Source organism: Protomyctophum bolini (genome assembly GCF_963924005.1).
Source record: "Protomyctophum bolini genome assembly, chromosome: 18".
Classification (NCBI taxonomy): domain Eukaryota; kingdom Metazoa; phylum Chordata; class Actinopteri; order Myctophiformes; family Myctophidae; genus Protomyctophum; species Protomyctophum bolini.
Window position 1 is genome coordinate 20,517,878 of NC_137879.1, and position 16,204 is coordinate 20,534,081.

The 16,204-nt window shown below is 42.5% G+C and overlaps 1 protein-coding gene across 1 annotated transcript in view; it reads left to right on the top strand.

Moving 5' to 3' along the window:
- The first annotated feature begins 10,025 nt into the window (after window positions 1–10,025).
- The window catches only part of LOC308333184 (BAH and coiled-coil domain-containing protein 1-like), an 86,829-nt gene continuing 80,650 nt past the window's right edge, over window positions 10,026–16,204 (top strand). Inside the window, 2 exon segments of the mRNA XM_080789386.1 lie at window positions 10,026–10,215; window positions 13,829–14,160. Of these exon segments, the coding sequence (XP_080645512.1) occupies window positions 13,989–14,160 (172 nt within the window). The 5' untranslated portion in view covers window positions 10,026–10,215; window positions 13,829–13,988.

Consider the following 16,204-nt stretch of genomic DNA (forward strand, 5'->3'; position numbering starts at 1 on the left):
GCTGAGGTCTGTTTAACCCTCCCACTTCCTCTCCCCATAAATCCATTCAAAAGCAATGGCAACTGGCAAGACCATGTTAGAAGGATTTATGTATGCATTGTTGCCCGTTCTCTTGAGAATATATTCTATTCCCCAAAGCCACAATGCTTTGGGAGTGATTTCACTGCATTGGGAAGGGCCACATAGTGTAATTATTTAGTTTGGACTTGGTGAGTTTGTTTTATATGGATTTACTTTACTGGCGTTGTTCAAGCTGGATATTAATATCTGATATAGCGCGCGCGCGCGCGCGCACGCACACACACACTATTTTAGTGTAGCCTATGCTGCGGTGGCGTAAGGGTTAACATCGTGACGTCATGCTGACCTATGGTAGGGGCAGTTGGAGCTGGAGGGGGAGAGGAAGAGAAAGCCTGGCGAGGCTGAGGTCCTATTTCGGAACGAGACTTTAACGACCGTATTTTTCCAATTATTTCCAAGCCGCATTTTGTACTTTTCGCATTCATATTGAACTTTGGGTCCGTCTTTTACGCACAGAAGTTCCTTCTTAAGTAAACGGCTTCCCGAATGGAATGTGTGTTTGTGTGTTTTTCTTCACTGTTGTTTGCAATCATTCTCTTCGCTCCGTTTAGTCCAGGCAGGGTGAAAGCGAGAGAGAGCGTGAGCGAGTTCTATTCTCTGGAAGAGGACGAATGGTAGAATGAAAAGCGAGGAGGTTGAGCGCTTAAGTTCACTTCTACGCACACAAACTTGTCGGGACCGTTTCAACTTGATCAAAGGGTTTGGAACAGACGCGTATTAAATGCCGCGGAGTTTTTACGTGTGTGCTAAATGTCTGGAGTGTTGTTCTAATTTAACCCGTGCCGTGTGTGTGTGTGTGTGTGTGTGTCTGTCTGTGTGTATTGCTGCGTTCAAATGTGGTCATCCCTGCACGGACAGGCATATACACATAACGTCGCAGAGCCGTTTAGTGTGGGTGGGAGGCTGCACTCACTGTGTAGCAAAACTTGGGAATGTTTTCCTCCCGGTAGCCTAGTTCATTTTGATAAATATGGGGCAGGTCCACTCTTTCATAATCAATGGGGACTCTTTCAGGTTCAGAAACACGGAGGAAACGACTGGAATTCGACGCAGAGCTGCTGAACGTATCCAAGATGGGGAAGGAGGGATTTTTTCCCTGTCTTTCTCTCATTGTGCCCCCCTCGTCTCCATCCCTCCCCTTTCTCCTTCTCTCTCTCTGTCTGCCTATAGCCCCCCCCCCCCGCATAGATCCGGTTCAGGACTACAATCAGATATGCAAACAAAACAGTTAATGGGCAGAGGAAGGTGTGTGCGTGTTCGTATGCGCGCGCGCGCGTGTGTGTGTGTGTGTCGCGCGCTGGAAGACGGGTGGGTGAGATTCACGTGCATGCCTGATGTCCCCTTTCCCCCCTCCTCCCCTGATTAAAAAAAGGCAAGAAAGCTCCGTCCGTGGAGCAGCAGCTCCGTGGAACAGAAAGACAGAGAGGGAGAGAGGAGGATTGCGTTTCGTTTGGGTCCCTCCATCAATTTTCTGTTTAATGTCAGCGGGAGAGAGGGGACGCGTCATCCAGCCATAAATTTGCTATTATACAGCCTGGATGCTACTCTGTACGTATAAGCGTTCCGTGCGTTTTCAGACGGTTCTGTAGCGCCAGGCGGCACGACGTTCACGTTACATCGTAGAATCAGCAGCAGCGAGGCTGTACTTTCTCTGGAACTGACTGCACTGGAGAGAGGAAGTAGAGCGCCGCTCAACTTCATACATTTTAATACGCTTTTGTTTGGTAAAACATTGGAAATAGTCACACAACGATGAAATTGTGTCCCGATTCATTTTTAAAACTAGCGATTAGGTTATGCAATCCAAAGTTTTGAGAGTGAGATTCGCTCAGTTTTCTCGATCTTTTCAGTCGGCCCCTTTTGCGTTCAAACGCCGTGTTATAAGCGCAGTTTTGTGCTCGGTGGAGTGTCGTTTATGTAGGTAGGTGTTTTTTTACTCTACATTACGAGTCATTTGTAACCGTGTAGTTTTTGTAAATAAAATAATTACTGTATTTTCAAAGGAAAATATATCAAATGTTTCTACGTTTCGTTTGACCTCTTAAATTGTTACTAAATGGTTTTTTGTTGATGTTGCGCTGTATTTTTTTTATGAAGTCAGTGCCGAAATGTTGCGCTGTGCCTCCAGCTCTATGAATAGTATTTAAGTTTTTTTTGTTCAACATAGCTGCATGTGCTCACCCTTTATCCATATATAAATGGGGGAGAGAGATATCCTTGTTGAAAATTATAGCCTGTTTCAACATTTTTTTCTTCTCCCTTTGAATTTGAAATACGTGGTTTCCAGAAGGATGTTGAACTGAGCTGGTGCCCCATGTCAGTTACCATCACTCAGAAGACTGGCCAATAACCTTTATGGCTAATTTTGAATCCGTGCTGCGAGGCCCTGTCGGAGAGACCTCTTACACCGCTTAAGAGTTTTGTATTTTAGGTTACACACTGAAACATTTGACATTTTGACCACCTATTAGGTTAGTTTACTAATCACCCCATTCACTTTAGGTTATGCTACTTTTGAGGCAATCTCACAACATGCTAGTTTCCGTAAATAGGCTATAGCTATATTTGACTTATAGCCTATAGTTTTGTCCAAATATCCAATCAACTTTGTAGGCTAATTGGGTTACTATATAGTATCACTATATATATATATAGGTTACTGTAAGTCTATCCCATGTAAAATTTACTATAATTAATATTGATAGCCTGCATGATTTAGATTGTCCCTCAAAATGTCTTGCTGCAATTCTTTTATTGAGGGGATGAAACGCATATAGGATCTAAACAATCTCAACTCATATTAATTCACTACTTTGTCTATAGCCTATGTGTTATATTGTCATGAAATAAGCATATGCTTATAAGAATTATTGCAGATGGTGATTTTGCAAGATGTCATGAAGTCCAATATAGTCTATATACTGATTATGGGTGAATTTTGCAATTGATTGGTAGTTATCTCTAATTGTTCAATGAGCAATTCGAGTGGAAATGTTTATCAATTAGGGCTTCTTGGGGTCATGCCCATGCCATTTTAGTCGACACACACACACACACACACACACACACACACACACACACACACACACACACACACACACACACACACATAGTACGTACACACACACACACACACACGCACGCACACACACACGCACAAACACACACACACACACACGCACGCACACACACACACACACACACACACACACACACGCACACACACACACACACACACACACACACACACACACACACACACGCGCACGCACACACACACACACACACACACACACATACATACACACACACACACACACACACACACACACACACACACACACACACAAACACAAGAAACGTGCATACGGCTGATTAACGTTATGTTATTCTTATCCAGTTAAGAGAGCTATATAGCTTTTTCACGCATTTGGGCATGTGTGCAGCTATAGCCTGTATAGGCTACACACAGATTGATATTGCAAGACAATAAGTTGCTATAGCACTTCACCGACACCAAGAAAGCTTACGACACACGGAAACTCACAAACACACACGCCAACAGCAAAATAGTCCAACTCTGCTGCATGTGGGCAGCGGGCTATACACAAAAACAAAAGTTTTTGTCTGTGCAAACAAGATAACTTATTTCTGACTCGATTTTCTGAGATGGTCTGTGTTAGTTGTAAACTATTGATCCTCATGAGGCACATTATTTACTCGAGGGAGCGTTTGAATATGTGCTAATTACTTTTGATTCTCTGTTTAATTGTTGCAGCATGTTTGCAGAATTTGAACACCGTTTCACTTGTAAATTGTTTTATGCACAATTGCCGCATCTTTTATGTTTGCAGTTTCTTATGGATATACACCTACACCTGTGTTATAAATCTTCTCATACTGATCTCTTCTAGTGATCTCAGCCCATAAGGCTTACATTTTGGGATATGTTGGGTAACATAAGCAAACATTACACCAATTAGGTGTACGTTTTACTTGGCCCCTGGAAAGTTTGATCAGATATAATATTTAATATAATTTAATTAAAAAATATACAATAGTATAGTATTATAGAACATTCACACCATGCTTTGATTAATTGGGTATACATTCTGCTTCTGCAGAAACAAGTCAAATGATGTGCATGGTCGTGACAGACCTGCAGTCACTAATACATTCCAGATATGCTTGCATGTATATGATATCCCTTATTCAATAGCATAACACGACCAGGTTTGAGCTTTAAAATTGCCATCATGATAAAGATTCTTCACTGAGTTTATGCAGCCAGATGTTGTATAATCTGTTTACCGTGACGTCATGTATCACGGTCAATAGGTCATGTAGGTTGTCCTGTCCGTGGTCCATAGACATTTTAAGGATTCGGTGTTTGGAGTGGACTATCTATATAAGAAACAACTTTATCACTTCTGTGTTTTCTTGAGTTTCAGAAGCAGTTTAACTTATTTAGCCAGTATTTTAAAAGGGTATTTGTGACAGTTTTTAGGAATCACATGTGCATGTGCATTTTTGTGCTATAAGTGCATGCGTGCAATGTTTGTGCTGCATGCAGAAATGATGTGTGTATATATATTTCCATTTTTGTGTGGGTGTGAGCGTGGCTCTGTGTGTGTGTGTGTGTGTGTGTGTGTGTGTGTGTGTGTGTGTGATTGTGTGTGTGTTCGCGCTTGCAGCTGTTGTCATGGTTTATATGACGCACGATATAAAGTGAGAAATCTTATGGGTTGTTTCCCTTCCTATAGCTCAGTAAAGCCTAATTACAGAAAAGCAACACTTGTGCTTACATTCTCAGAGAAGTTCAAGCGAATACATGTTGACACAGAAGCGGCACTGGCTTGAGATGGCCCGTCACACGTCAGGCACACGATATTTAATCCCATTATTTACGTCTATAATATCAACATTTTTGCTGCACACAAGCCTCGGTTTAGGTCCACATCCCTTTGCCCGATCCTTGATTTATAAGAAACGACGCTAAATTTGACGAGACATGTGGATTGTGGACATCCCATGCACCCGACAGGCTAGGCTATACGCTACTACAGCCTACCGTATACTATAGGCTACACCATGAAGCACATATATAGCAAGCTGAAGCTCTGGCTAACTTGGATTCAAATGTGGGATCATTAACCATGTTGTGTCCTGACTGCACGGTGGTCAACTCCTGCACAGGACGACACTTTAATCTCCGTTTTCTATATATATCCCATCCCTTAATTGCCCTTAATTCACCGATATAGCCCATTGGTAAAATATTATTTTGTTGCTTATTTATTCTGCTGCTTAATGTGACATTTGAAGTGTATGTTTTTATTTTGGTGGGGGGGCTTTACATTAAAGTCCTTTTGGAGTAGTTTTGCACATCAATACCATGACCCACAGTTCCGCTGCATTTTTCATGTCCACCACCTCGATGATGACCCGTTGCGAGGTCTATCTATCACGATGAGCAGAAATAGCAGCATCTCTCGTGCACACACAGAGAAGAAAAGGTCACGTTGTTTTTGTGACCACTCAACTTCTTAGTTCACCGTGCCCTTCTTTTGGATGTCGCCATGAGTGGTCATGCACGGTTTGTTTGTTGATGTTCTTTGACAAAGGGCTAGGCTGGCCATATATGACCTATTTTGGTGACCCCTAATTCATAACATCGCTATTTTAGAGAACCGTCCATGCACGTTCATATAGCACCTTTGGGGAGGTTTCCATTCGGCGACGCATGCGCATGCAGAGTGGACTCCGTGCACGCACAAACAAACTATATGTTTAAGTATAGGCATAGGAAACTATTCGTTATTACAACGTATAGCTATAATATGGTATAGTCCAAAGCTTAGCCAAGCCTAATTTGACCGGGTAGTCATATAGTCCACAGTCTATAGTTCTAATAGGTTGCGTGCTCTCTTGGGGGGACGCTATAGCTACCTTTAAGATTGTTCGGGCGTCTCCCCGGTGAACGGCCCTATTTGGAATTCTTCATCATTAAGGGGATATCAGAAATATTTGGTGAGAACAGAATCGCTGGCCTCTATGGAGGGCCTCCCGTGGAGACGGATCTCCATTTGGACCTCATTTAAAAACCATGCGGCTTCGGCGACGTGTTTCCCGTTGACTGTGAATTGTGCTGGGAAAAATGTGTCTATTCAGAAAGACATAAGTTTATTCAGCTATATGGGGCTATTAGGCCTACACCAAAAGCCCGTATCTACGTGACACTTCTTATTTATTTAGAATATCAGCCCCGCACGCGGACACGTGCGCACACGCCACAAGCACGCTCCCCTTTTGCTCGGTAGCCTAGAGACCGCCTCGAGCGCCCGGGCTTGTTTCTCTGTTGCTCTCGTGTATATATGGAGTCCGCTGGTCACGGTGAAAACGCAGCGGAAATGAGAAGTCCAGGCAGCGCTCTCGCTCTCTCTCTCTCTCTCTCTCTCTCCCCGAAGTGGGCCTTTCCTACATAGGCTACATGGCGAAAAAAAGCAAAGCGGCCCGCTTTAGTAGTTTGGGTGTGAGAGTGGAAGGGAAGAGAAGGGGAGGGGAAGGAGGAAAGTGTCAGTCAGGAACGCTTCATTGCTCGAGGACAATCCTCGCGCAGGACCGGTCTGTTTCAAGAGCAATCAGTCAATCCGCATTAATTATCCGCGCGCCCCCACCGTATAGGGTAGCTCGCGCTGGCACACGGACCAAGGGAGAGATGGTGTGTGTGTGTGTGTGCGTGTGTGCGTGTGTGTGTGTGTGTGTGTGTGTGTGTGTGTGTGCGTGAGTGAGTGTGACTGTGTGCAGTGTTATCCTCTCCACCCGCGCACGCAAACAAACACACGCACACAAACGCACCCAACCCAACCCCCACCTTTTAAGTGAAAAAGAACCAATAAAAATCAAGCCGTAAAAGGCTTTTCCTTGTCACTAAATAAATTAAATGCAGATTTCTGTTTTAAGTGCGGGACCCCTTTTGTGAGCTGCGGAACAGAATTCTTTATTGTCCCTATGTCATTAGTTTAAAGACAACAGCGCTGGGGTTTAGAACTGGCGAACGAGGCTGGGGACTGATTTCTGTGGGAATAAAAATAATTTTCATTTTTATGTACGTATAGGTGTAGGCTACACTTTCCTCTCAACACATTTATGCTATAAGGCTTGTCTATATTTTTGATCGAAACTGTGCTTGTAAGGCCGTGCCTTAATGTGGCTTTACTAAGTCTAAGGTTTATTTTTATCGTCTTAATGGACTTATGGACCCTAATGTAGAAATGATAATTCAAGAACGTCATAAAGGCTAAATGGCGAACATTATCGACTTTGAAGAATAGCGGGAGCCTGTCCGCGGAATAGATGACCAGATTTGGGCTTTTTACTAATAATAGTGTGTGTGTGTGTGTGTGTGTGTGTGTGTGTGTGTGTGTGTGTGTGCGTGCGCGTGTGCGCGCGCGCGTGGAGTGTGGACACGTGGTGGCTCAAGTCCATTGGGGCATCATGCAGGCATGCAGAGGTTTGGAATGCAGGCTCCTACAATGTAAATTTGGATGGGGTATAGGCCTACAACGATTATCTAATTACGCACGAGATAAGTCTTTCCTCTTCTGCGTTATTTGATTTGAATTATATTTATTAATTAATTCCACTGTAGGGATGAAAGACCCATTCCCCTTCCCCATGCAGGCAATTTATATTGGGAGACATACATGGACTATACCTTTCTGCTGATCTCCATTGTCCTGCATTGGATTTGTTAAAGGCTGCAGAGGAGAGAGAACCACTGTCTTGGTTTTGTAAAGGGACATTAATTGGAAAAATAGGCTACAGATGGTTCCTTTATGAGTGTCCTTGCACGTTCATATGATGTGAGCTCTGGTCAACTCCAGTAAATAAGGATATAATACCAAGGTGTCACAGCCGCAAACGGAGTGATTCTTCTTTCTTTTTTGTATTGATTTGATTTCTTTCATTTTTTCAGGTTTACAGAGGGAGATTAGAAACTCGAAGTGGTGGAAATGACGTATAAAGTCTCCATAAGTTTTTATTTACTTTTTTGGTTATTTGCCAAAATATATAAATTCAGGAGATATTTATATCTTTTGGTCTGTAACATTGATTTAGAGCAGTGAATGTTGGCATATAGGCCTACACATCTTTAAATTCTGACAAATCGTTGTCTCCCTTTATTTTAATGCGTAAAATCCAGAAAACAAATATTAGGCTATTGTGATAATTGTTTATACAATATATATAAACTGGCTACCATTTGAGCGTAAAAGCGGAACTGGCCACTTACTTTGGCTTAATTATTGAATATTTGCCAATGCAATATAATATAAATGAGGGAACGTTGTGTTACTGCTTGTAGGCTACCATGCAGTCTATCAACACCACTATATGTCACTGTCAGTCAGCGCTCACATGTATATTGTGTTTATATATGGATATATGGCTGTTCTCTCCTTTGTGGACAAAGTTTTTTTCGGTCTGATCAGTTGCGGGGGAAACTCCATTACTGCAACGTAATAGTTATTTTCCGGTTCTTGTTGCCGTGTTCTCTTCCATTTTCTTACTACAGCGCTGTTATAGCGCCGCATTAATCCGCGAATCTAGCCTCTACATTTAATACAACGTGTAATTTCCCCCTTTTTAACGTATTCCCTTTGATTTAGTCACTCTTGACTCTCCTTTTGCTCTGGGGCCAACGGGGTTCGCCGCGGGGGCGCCTTGAAACAGCCCCTCCTTATCTTCTTTCATCGTTCAACCCAGGGCCGCCTTGAAACCGCAGGGCCAGTAATTGCTTTTTTCAGGCAGCCCAGTGCGGACTGGCCAGCAGCCAATCAGAGCCTTGTTTACACTCTGTGATTGACAGCACTCTGGCAGCATGCCAACCAATCAGAGACTTCACAAAGCCGAAGCCCGGGGTTTTAACTCTTTACTTCCATGTATAAACAAACTGGATGGGAATATTAGCCTATAGCTCATATATTTCGACATGAAACACACGGGCCTGCATTCTTCCACTTTTAATTGACTAAATTAGTGAACCATGTGCAAGACTAACCCAGAGGACACATACCTTCAAATTATGCAGTGATTTGAAAGCTTTACCCCAAGTGTGTGTGTGTGTGTGTGTGTGTGTGTGTGTGTGCGACATGCGTGTACATGTGTGCACGTGTGTGTAACAAGTTTCCTCAAAATGTATTATTTATTTCTAATCTCCAAAACACACACAAACATTGTCATTTTCAATAATGTCATGTTTCACATTACAGGTCATCTGTTGATTCAAAATTGCACTAGAGATAAAGCATAACATTAAGTGTGAAAAATAACAGTCAACACAATCACTTTAGTCTTTATTAGTTTTGCTACACTATTATCATCAGTGATGATAATTACAGTGCAGCAAAACTAATAAAGATGATTCATCATGCACAGACCACAAACTAATCTAAATTGTGTTCTTAAATGTGCTCCAGCAAAAGCCAACATATTAAAGCAATATTCATACCACATTTAGTTATTTCCCAGCTTAAATTGCAGTTGGATCACAAAATATTCTGTTTACTCCGCAGTGATCAAAAGCCCAGTATTCGCTTTCTCTATGGCGAGAGAGCAGTGCTGAGCTGGTGCTCGCTCGACTGTCTCCTCGCATTTGCGCTGCTGCTGCTGCGGGGCCGCGCAGGGCTCCAAATCAAACGCCCGCCGTTTTGTTTCGCCATTCCAGCCGCTTCCCCCATTGGCTCAGAAGCCGCGGCCAATGGGGTGCTCTGTTTACCGTGGGGCGCGCCTCACGGGCACGCTCTACATTGTAGTCCCCCCCACCAAACCAATGGGCGAGCGCGTTCCCCCTGCCGTCCCTCCTCGTGCCGTTGAGTAGCAGCAGCGGATACGAGGAGAGGGGGAGAGTTTGTGTGGACGTACGAGCCTCGATTCACTAGAAGCCCTGAACTTCTTACGGCGCGTACTCTCCCATACCTCAACTGCACACTACAATCTGCAGCATAGGATGTAATCATTTCCACATGCCGAGTCTTTTTAAGTCGGGGGTTTTGATTTTGTATTTTTTTTTTGTACTTGTACTCCTTTTTTCAATCATTAATTGTTATGCAATTAAGGAATAACTTTCCAGTAAGTAGCTAATTCAACTTTGTACGTTTTGGATGTGTTTTATTATATAGCCATTGCACTAAATTGTGATTTAGTGTTGATTGCCTGTGATGATAGCCATGCCATATTTCCTTTAAAATATGAAGACATTATTTGTCATTAGAATATATATGTGTCTTTAGAAAATATATCTAAAGCTGCATGCTATCTGTACTGGCCCCATAGAATAGGCCTATTAAGTAGCCTACAATATCTTCCTATAGTCAATAAAATATAAATTATAATGTAGCAAGTCAAGTTCTGAGGATAGTTGAGTTTAACGTATAGTCTATATTTATTATTGAAATGTTTAGGGAACGAAGCACTACAATGTTCCATACTTTGCATCTCCAGTCTGGAAGGCTGCGCTGTAGCTGATAGATGGATAGATGTCACTTAAATCTGACCTCCCTTTTATAGAAATTAATATATAGGAATATATAGGCTATAATTATTTCCAATTACTGTTCGAGTATATTTCACGCATTTTGGATTGTCAGACCTATTGATTCTTGTACTTTTGTGGTTGTGGAATTACATTTATAATTATTTTTTTGTTCTCGGTTGTTTCAGTCTGTGTAATATATATATATGGCGCGCGCGCGTGTGTGTGTGCGCGCGTGTGTGTGTTGTGTGTGCGTGTGGGTGGGTGCTCGCGCGTGTGTGTGTGGGTGTGTGTGTGTGACTGTGTGTGTGTGTGTGTGTGTGTGAATGTGCGTGCTCGCGCGTGTGTTGTTTGTGTGTGTGTGTGTGTGTGTGTGTGTGTGTGTGTGTGTGTGTGTGTGTGTGTGTTTGAGACGAAGCTCGCGTTTGAGAGAGAGGAGAGATAGAAAGAGAGAGAGAGAGAGGTTTATTACAAACTGCAGTGCTCCTTACTTCCCCTTCGACACGAGGGGGTTTGCAAACGGGCAGATCGACCCATAGTCCCGCCCGGTTGTTGTCGCTCTGCTTGGGTTGTCTTTCTTGCTTAGCTGGCCTCTGAATATCCTGATTTAGTACCCCAGTTATGGTTTGTGACTTTACTTTACTGCAAAATAGTGAACGGCAATGGCGTGCCTCTGCTCCCGGGCTCATCGTACGCTACGTTCTATTACGTGTGTGTGTGTGTGTGTGTGTGTGTGTGTGTGTGTGTGTGTGCGTAATGCGTATATGTGTGTGTGTGTGTGTGTGTATATATATATATATATATATATATATATATATATATATATATATATATATATATATATATATAATTCTACTTTAATAGGAATTTAGGCTATATGTGTGTTTTTATTTTCCGCTAGTGCATGCTAACATTTTAAACAGATTTCTATTCACGACAAAATACACATTTTAGTTTGAAGCTATATATATATGGCTATACTGATTGGGATGTGGTGGACTTTTCGTAGGCCGACTTGCACAGTGCTTGCTTTTGTGCTAAATCCATGTACTGTCATTCTGGCCGGTGTATAGGCCTACTTTAGGAGGGGGATTTCTGTGGGCTGATAGTTTGACCCTTTCGGGGCAGTGGTGTGTGTGTGTGTGTGTGTGTGTGTGGGTGGGGGGGGATCAAGACGAAGTGGAAAGGAAGTCTAGGTCTTCCACGTCCATACAGCAGATTTTGAATTATCACGTCTCTAAAACGGTGATGCTGCGTGCGATCCTTTCACGTCGATTGTTTGTGATAACACGGGCTTCAGATTCAGGTGGTTAAATGTAGCTTGAGTGGCCCTCTGTTGACGTGGAATGTAAACACAAGGACATATGTTTACGACTGAAAATTTAAAAATGTATAGACAAATGTCAGACGAGAGTGGGTTATGATTGATGTCTTGCAGAGAAAGGCCATTGTTTTCTCACAGCCTTGGCGTGTGGAGGGACACAACGTCCATTTTGCTTTCCCAGCCTGCTTGTAAATGCATTTCTTTCCCCCTTTTTTTCTTGCTCTATTTGTGATCAAACGTGAATAGGCCTAATGAATAAATTAAATTACAGAAATGTAGTATGTTGACCCACATTTGTTTTTGAAGTGTTTGTAATTTTAGAAGAAAAAAATGTTTCATGGAGACACGCACATGACGCAACACAATATACAACAGAAAGTCAAAACAAAACGACACACGCGCGCGCATGATACAACGTAACACAACGCAACGCACACGTTGGCCTACAGACACGCATGCACAGATCCACGCACGCACAGGGTGCAGGGTCAGAACTGCTGAACTTTGGGAATGGGTGTGTTTTCACGTTCAAAATGCAAAGTTTGAGCCTTTAGTAGACGATAGGCCTATACTTGCATATTCCTCGGAATATTTGCGGCATGTGTTATAGCCTTCACTATACTTCAAACAACACTCGGCATGGCAGGGCATTGATATTTTTCTTTGTTCCTTTTATCGTTGATTCCTGGGAGGTGCATGCTATCAGCATAGGAGAGAGAGAGAGAGAGCTGGATGGACGTGCCATGCATTGAAAGGCCTAATAGATTGACTGTTGAGGTGTGTTTGGTGAAGGCAGGGACCATGCACCTCTCCATATTTGAGCGTCATGGGGAGTCCTATTTAAGTAAACGACCGGGCTATAACGCCTATATAAGGTCGTTGATTTCCCAGTCTATTCCCTCCTTTATTGCCCATCTTTCGCCCTGGTGCGTAAAGGTGATTTGATTTGTGCTTGTGATTACAGTGTATATATATATGTGATGTGTGCGTGCGTGCGTGCGTGTGTGTGTGTGTGTGTGTGTGTGTGTGTGTGTGTGTGTGTGTGTGTGTGTGTGTGTGTGTGTGTGCGTGCGTGTATCGTTGAAACATGCACAGTGTTTGCCATTGTCAAGAGGCGAGGGGAACTGCTGACTCCATACTGGCGAATCACTGGTGATATGAAATAGCTGTTCATCGTCCATCGCCTCTTTCTTAAAAAGCATTTGGAGTAAATGAGAATATCGCGACCCAAATAATATCCATAAAACACAAGAACGATGTATAGGCTACAAATGAGACAATGGTTATATACAGCCTACACGTTCTGTAAAAACAGAATGGACAATAAAATACATTTGCATGCGCAGCAAATGGCAAACATTTATCCAGTGTGTGCGTGCTTTATTGGACCTGAAACATATCCCAAATCCTAGGTGCACTGGGGTCCAGCCTGAGGCTATTGCGTTTTTTAATTGCCTTTTTTTGCTCGCCCTTTTTTTAAAGATGCAGAACATTTATTTGTGCATTGTGCATACATTGTTGGTTGCCTCTTCATGAATTGGTCTTAAATGCTCTATAGGCTGGACTTTCGCACCAGGCTGTGTTTATGATTAGTCCCTGCATGTTGAGTCTAAAGTATAGCCTATACCAACTCGTCCTTCACAGTCTTTTTTTTTGCCACTGTTGGTTCTACCAGCATTTGTTTTGTCTCAGCCAAGTGTATTAAGTAACCTATACTTTCTTTTCTATTCTGTCGTTAGTAAGAAAAATCCAATATGCTGTATTTTTGCAAGACATTGTTTGGCAACAGGGTGATATAAGAATAGACGAGGCTTCTCAGTTGTTTCAGAGTTATAGGGCTCATTGTTGTCAATGCTCTGACGTGTCTTCTGGATTCTCTTTTGTAGAACATGACGGGGACTCACTTTTTTGTCGGCAAGGCGAAAACTCCACTGAATGCAAGCGGAACCCGGAGTTCATAAAAGGGATTATTGCATCGGGGGAGTCTGAGACGATCGGTGCCTCCGGATTCTGCTTTGGATTTGGGATTTATCGGTTCTCGTCAGAATGGAAAGCCGGGATTTCGCTCCACCGCACCACCTCTTGACGGAGCGGAGCGCGTTGGTTCACAGCGCCGCTTCGCGGATGGCTCCGGGCGGCCACGGCTCCGTGCAGCACCCCGCTCACTTCCAGCCGGGAAAGTACTATTCATCTCACCTCTCCATGGGTCCGCACTCAGGTTAGTAGCCGACACAGCTCTTTTGTAGTAAATAGGAGTTCTGTTGTTATGATTTCAAATGCACTGGTGTCCTGCCTTTTGTCTGAAGCATATGTTCTCCATATTGCAAAACTTGGGAATGCTTGAAGCACTTTGGGACGAACTATTGTATTGGCAACAGTCCTGCATGCATGCAGACATCGACTACGTGGTACTTTTTTTAATTAGGTATTTAAGGCTTAGACATCTTAAATGTTTTATGTTTTAGTTCATTTAAAGAACTGTTTGTATTATGGCTGCACCGTTGCTGGTTGTCTGATATCATTGTCGTCTTGTAGTCTAAAAGTGAAGTATTATTTAGCCAAAAAGGAACGTGGCGTCTTTCGCGCACTTTAGATTAACGACATATAGTAAACACAGTATATGCATTTAGTTATATAATTTTAGCCATAATTTAGAAACAACTAGGATTATTGGCCTTTATAATCAAAGGGATTATTATGGCTTTTATAGTGACATAATCTTGTCAGGGATTTATATGTTTTTTGATCAATTAGCAAATTACCAATCATTGCCCTTTGATTGAATTAATTAAAACAGGGTAATTCTAGTGCTTATAATTAATATTATAAGATAAAAATGAATCTTTCAACGTAGTCTGTTTTATAGAATTTTAGGTTATGGATAATGTTATATGCTCACTGAGCTGACGGTGAGACCTGATCCAAGCATGCTGGGCATGGACAGATCGTTGGACGGACTCGGACCATAGCTGATAGCACTCACGTACACTCAGTGCCAGTGGTTCTCAAAGTGGGGTCCGGGGACCCCCATGGGTCCTTGTGATTCCATGCAGGTCTCCAGTTAAGATATGGTATATTAACATCAGTTTAACCCTATAGTTGAAAGTAGCAGCTATAGCTCACCCATTGTGATTTGGATTGTGGTGTGAACAGCTTGTAGATTTGCTATTTTCAAAACAAATTTTGAACGATATTAACAACAGAAATCACATATTCCAGGAACAACAGAAATCACACATTCCAGGAACAAAATATTTTTGATGGGGGTAGGTGGCTAAATATATAGACCTATATTAATGTCGGGGTCCTTGACATGAAAAAGTTTGAGAACCACTGCCTATACCGTATAGGCTAGTCCGCACCGCAGACCGGGGGTCTGTCGGTGGGAGCGGCCGGGAGTTGTCGCTAATAGAGGTACGCGTAATACCAGAAAATCCGGTTTCTATATTGAGCGGGGACGTGACGGGGCGCGAATGGGTTGACAGCGCATGCATTAGATTTAACAAGTAGCTTTGGTATCCCGTCTCAATAGAGGGGGATGGGGAGCTACGTGTGTGCGTGCGTGGTGCCACTGGTGCGTGCGCGCGCGCGCGCGTGTGTGTGTCTGTGTGTGTGTCACGTGTGTGCGCGCACGCTTGTGAGCGAAGAGAGAGAGAAAGGATCTGCTCTAAATCATATATTGAATCTGGGCTATTGCGTGAATGTAAATGTGCCCGTTGTGAAATCACATTAATTACTTATCATTTGCAAAAGCAGCATGTTCTTTTAATAGACGTTAAGATTCGGGCCTATAAATGGTATCATTTGTAGGCCTGCATAAAAGCTCCCAATATCCTCTGTCTTTATTCATTTGCATATTCATTAGTTTAAAACAAGACAAAACGTCCATATAGACGCAGTATTTTACCTCTCTTGAAAATATCACAATGGCTCAATGTGAATAGACTGTATTTCAGATAATGCATTTTGGCTGAATGCACAATTTGTAGAAATGCATGATTTAGATCAAATAATCCGTCCACTTCATACAATTTATATGCTTTGACTCCCTGCCCACATAGCGCTGTCTGTTTTCATATGCAGGACTAACATTAACAATAATCAGTTACATTTTATCTGTCCCTTGCCTTTGTTTTGTTTTTAAAACTGTTCCCCATTGAAGAGGCTATATTTTTCAATATGTTTTTTCATGACTTCTTGCAAAAGAGCTATATTTTTTCCATTTGATATATTATTTTTGGATAAGCCTATAACATAGTAAG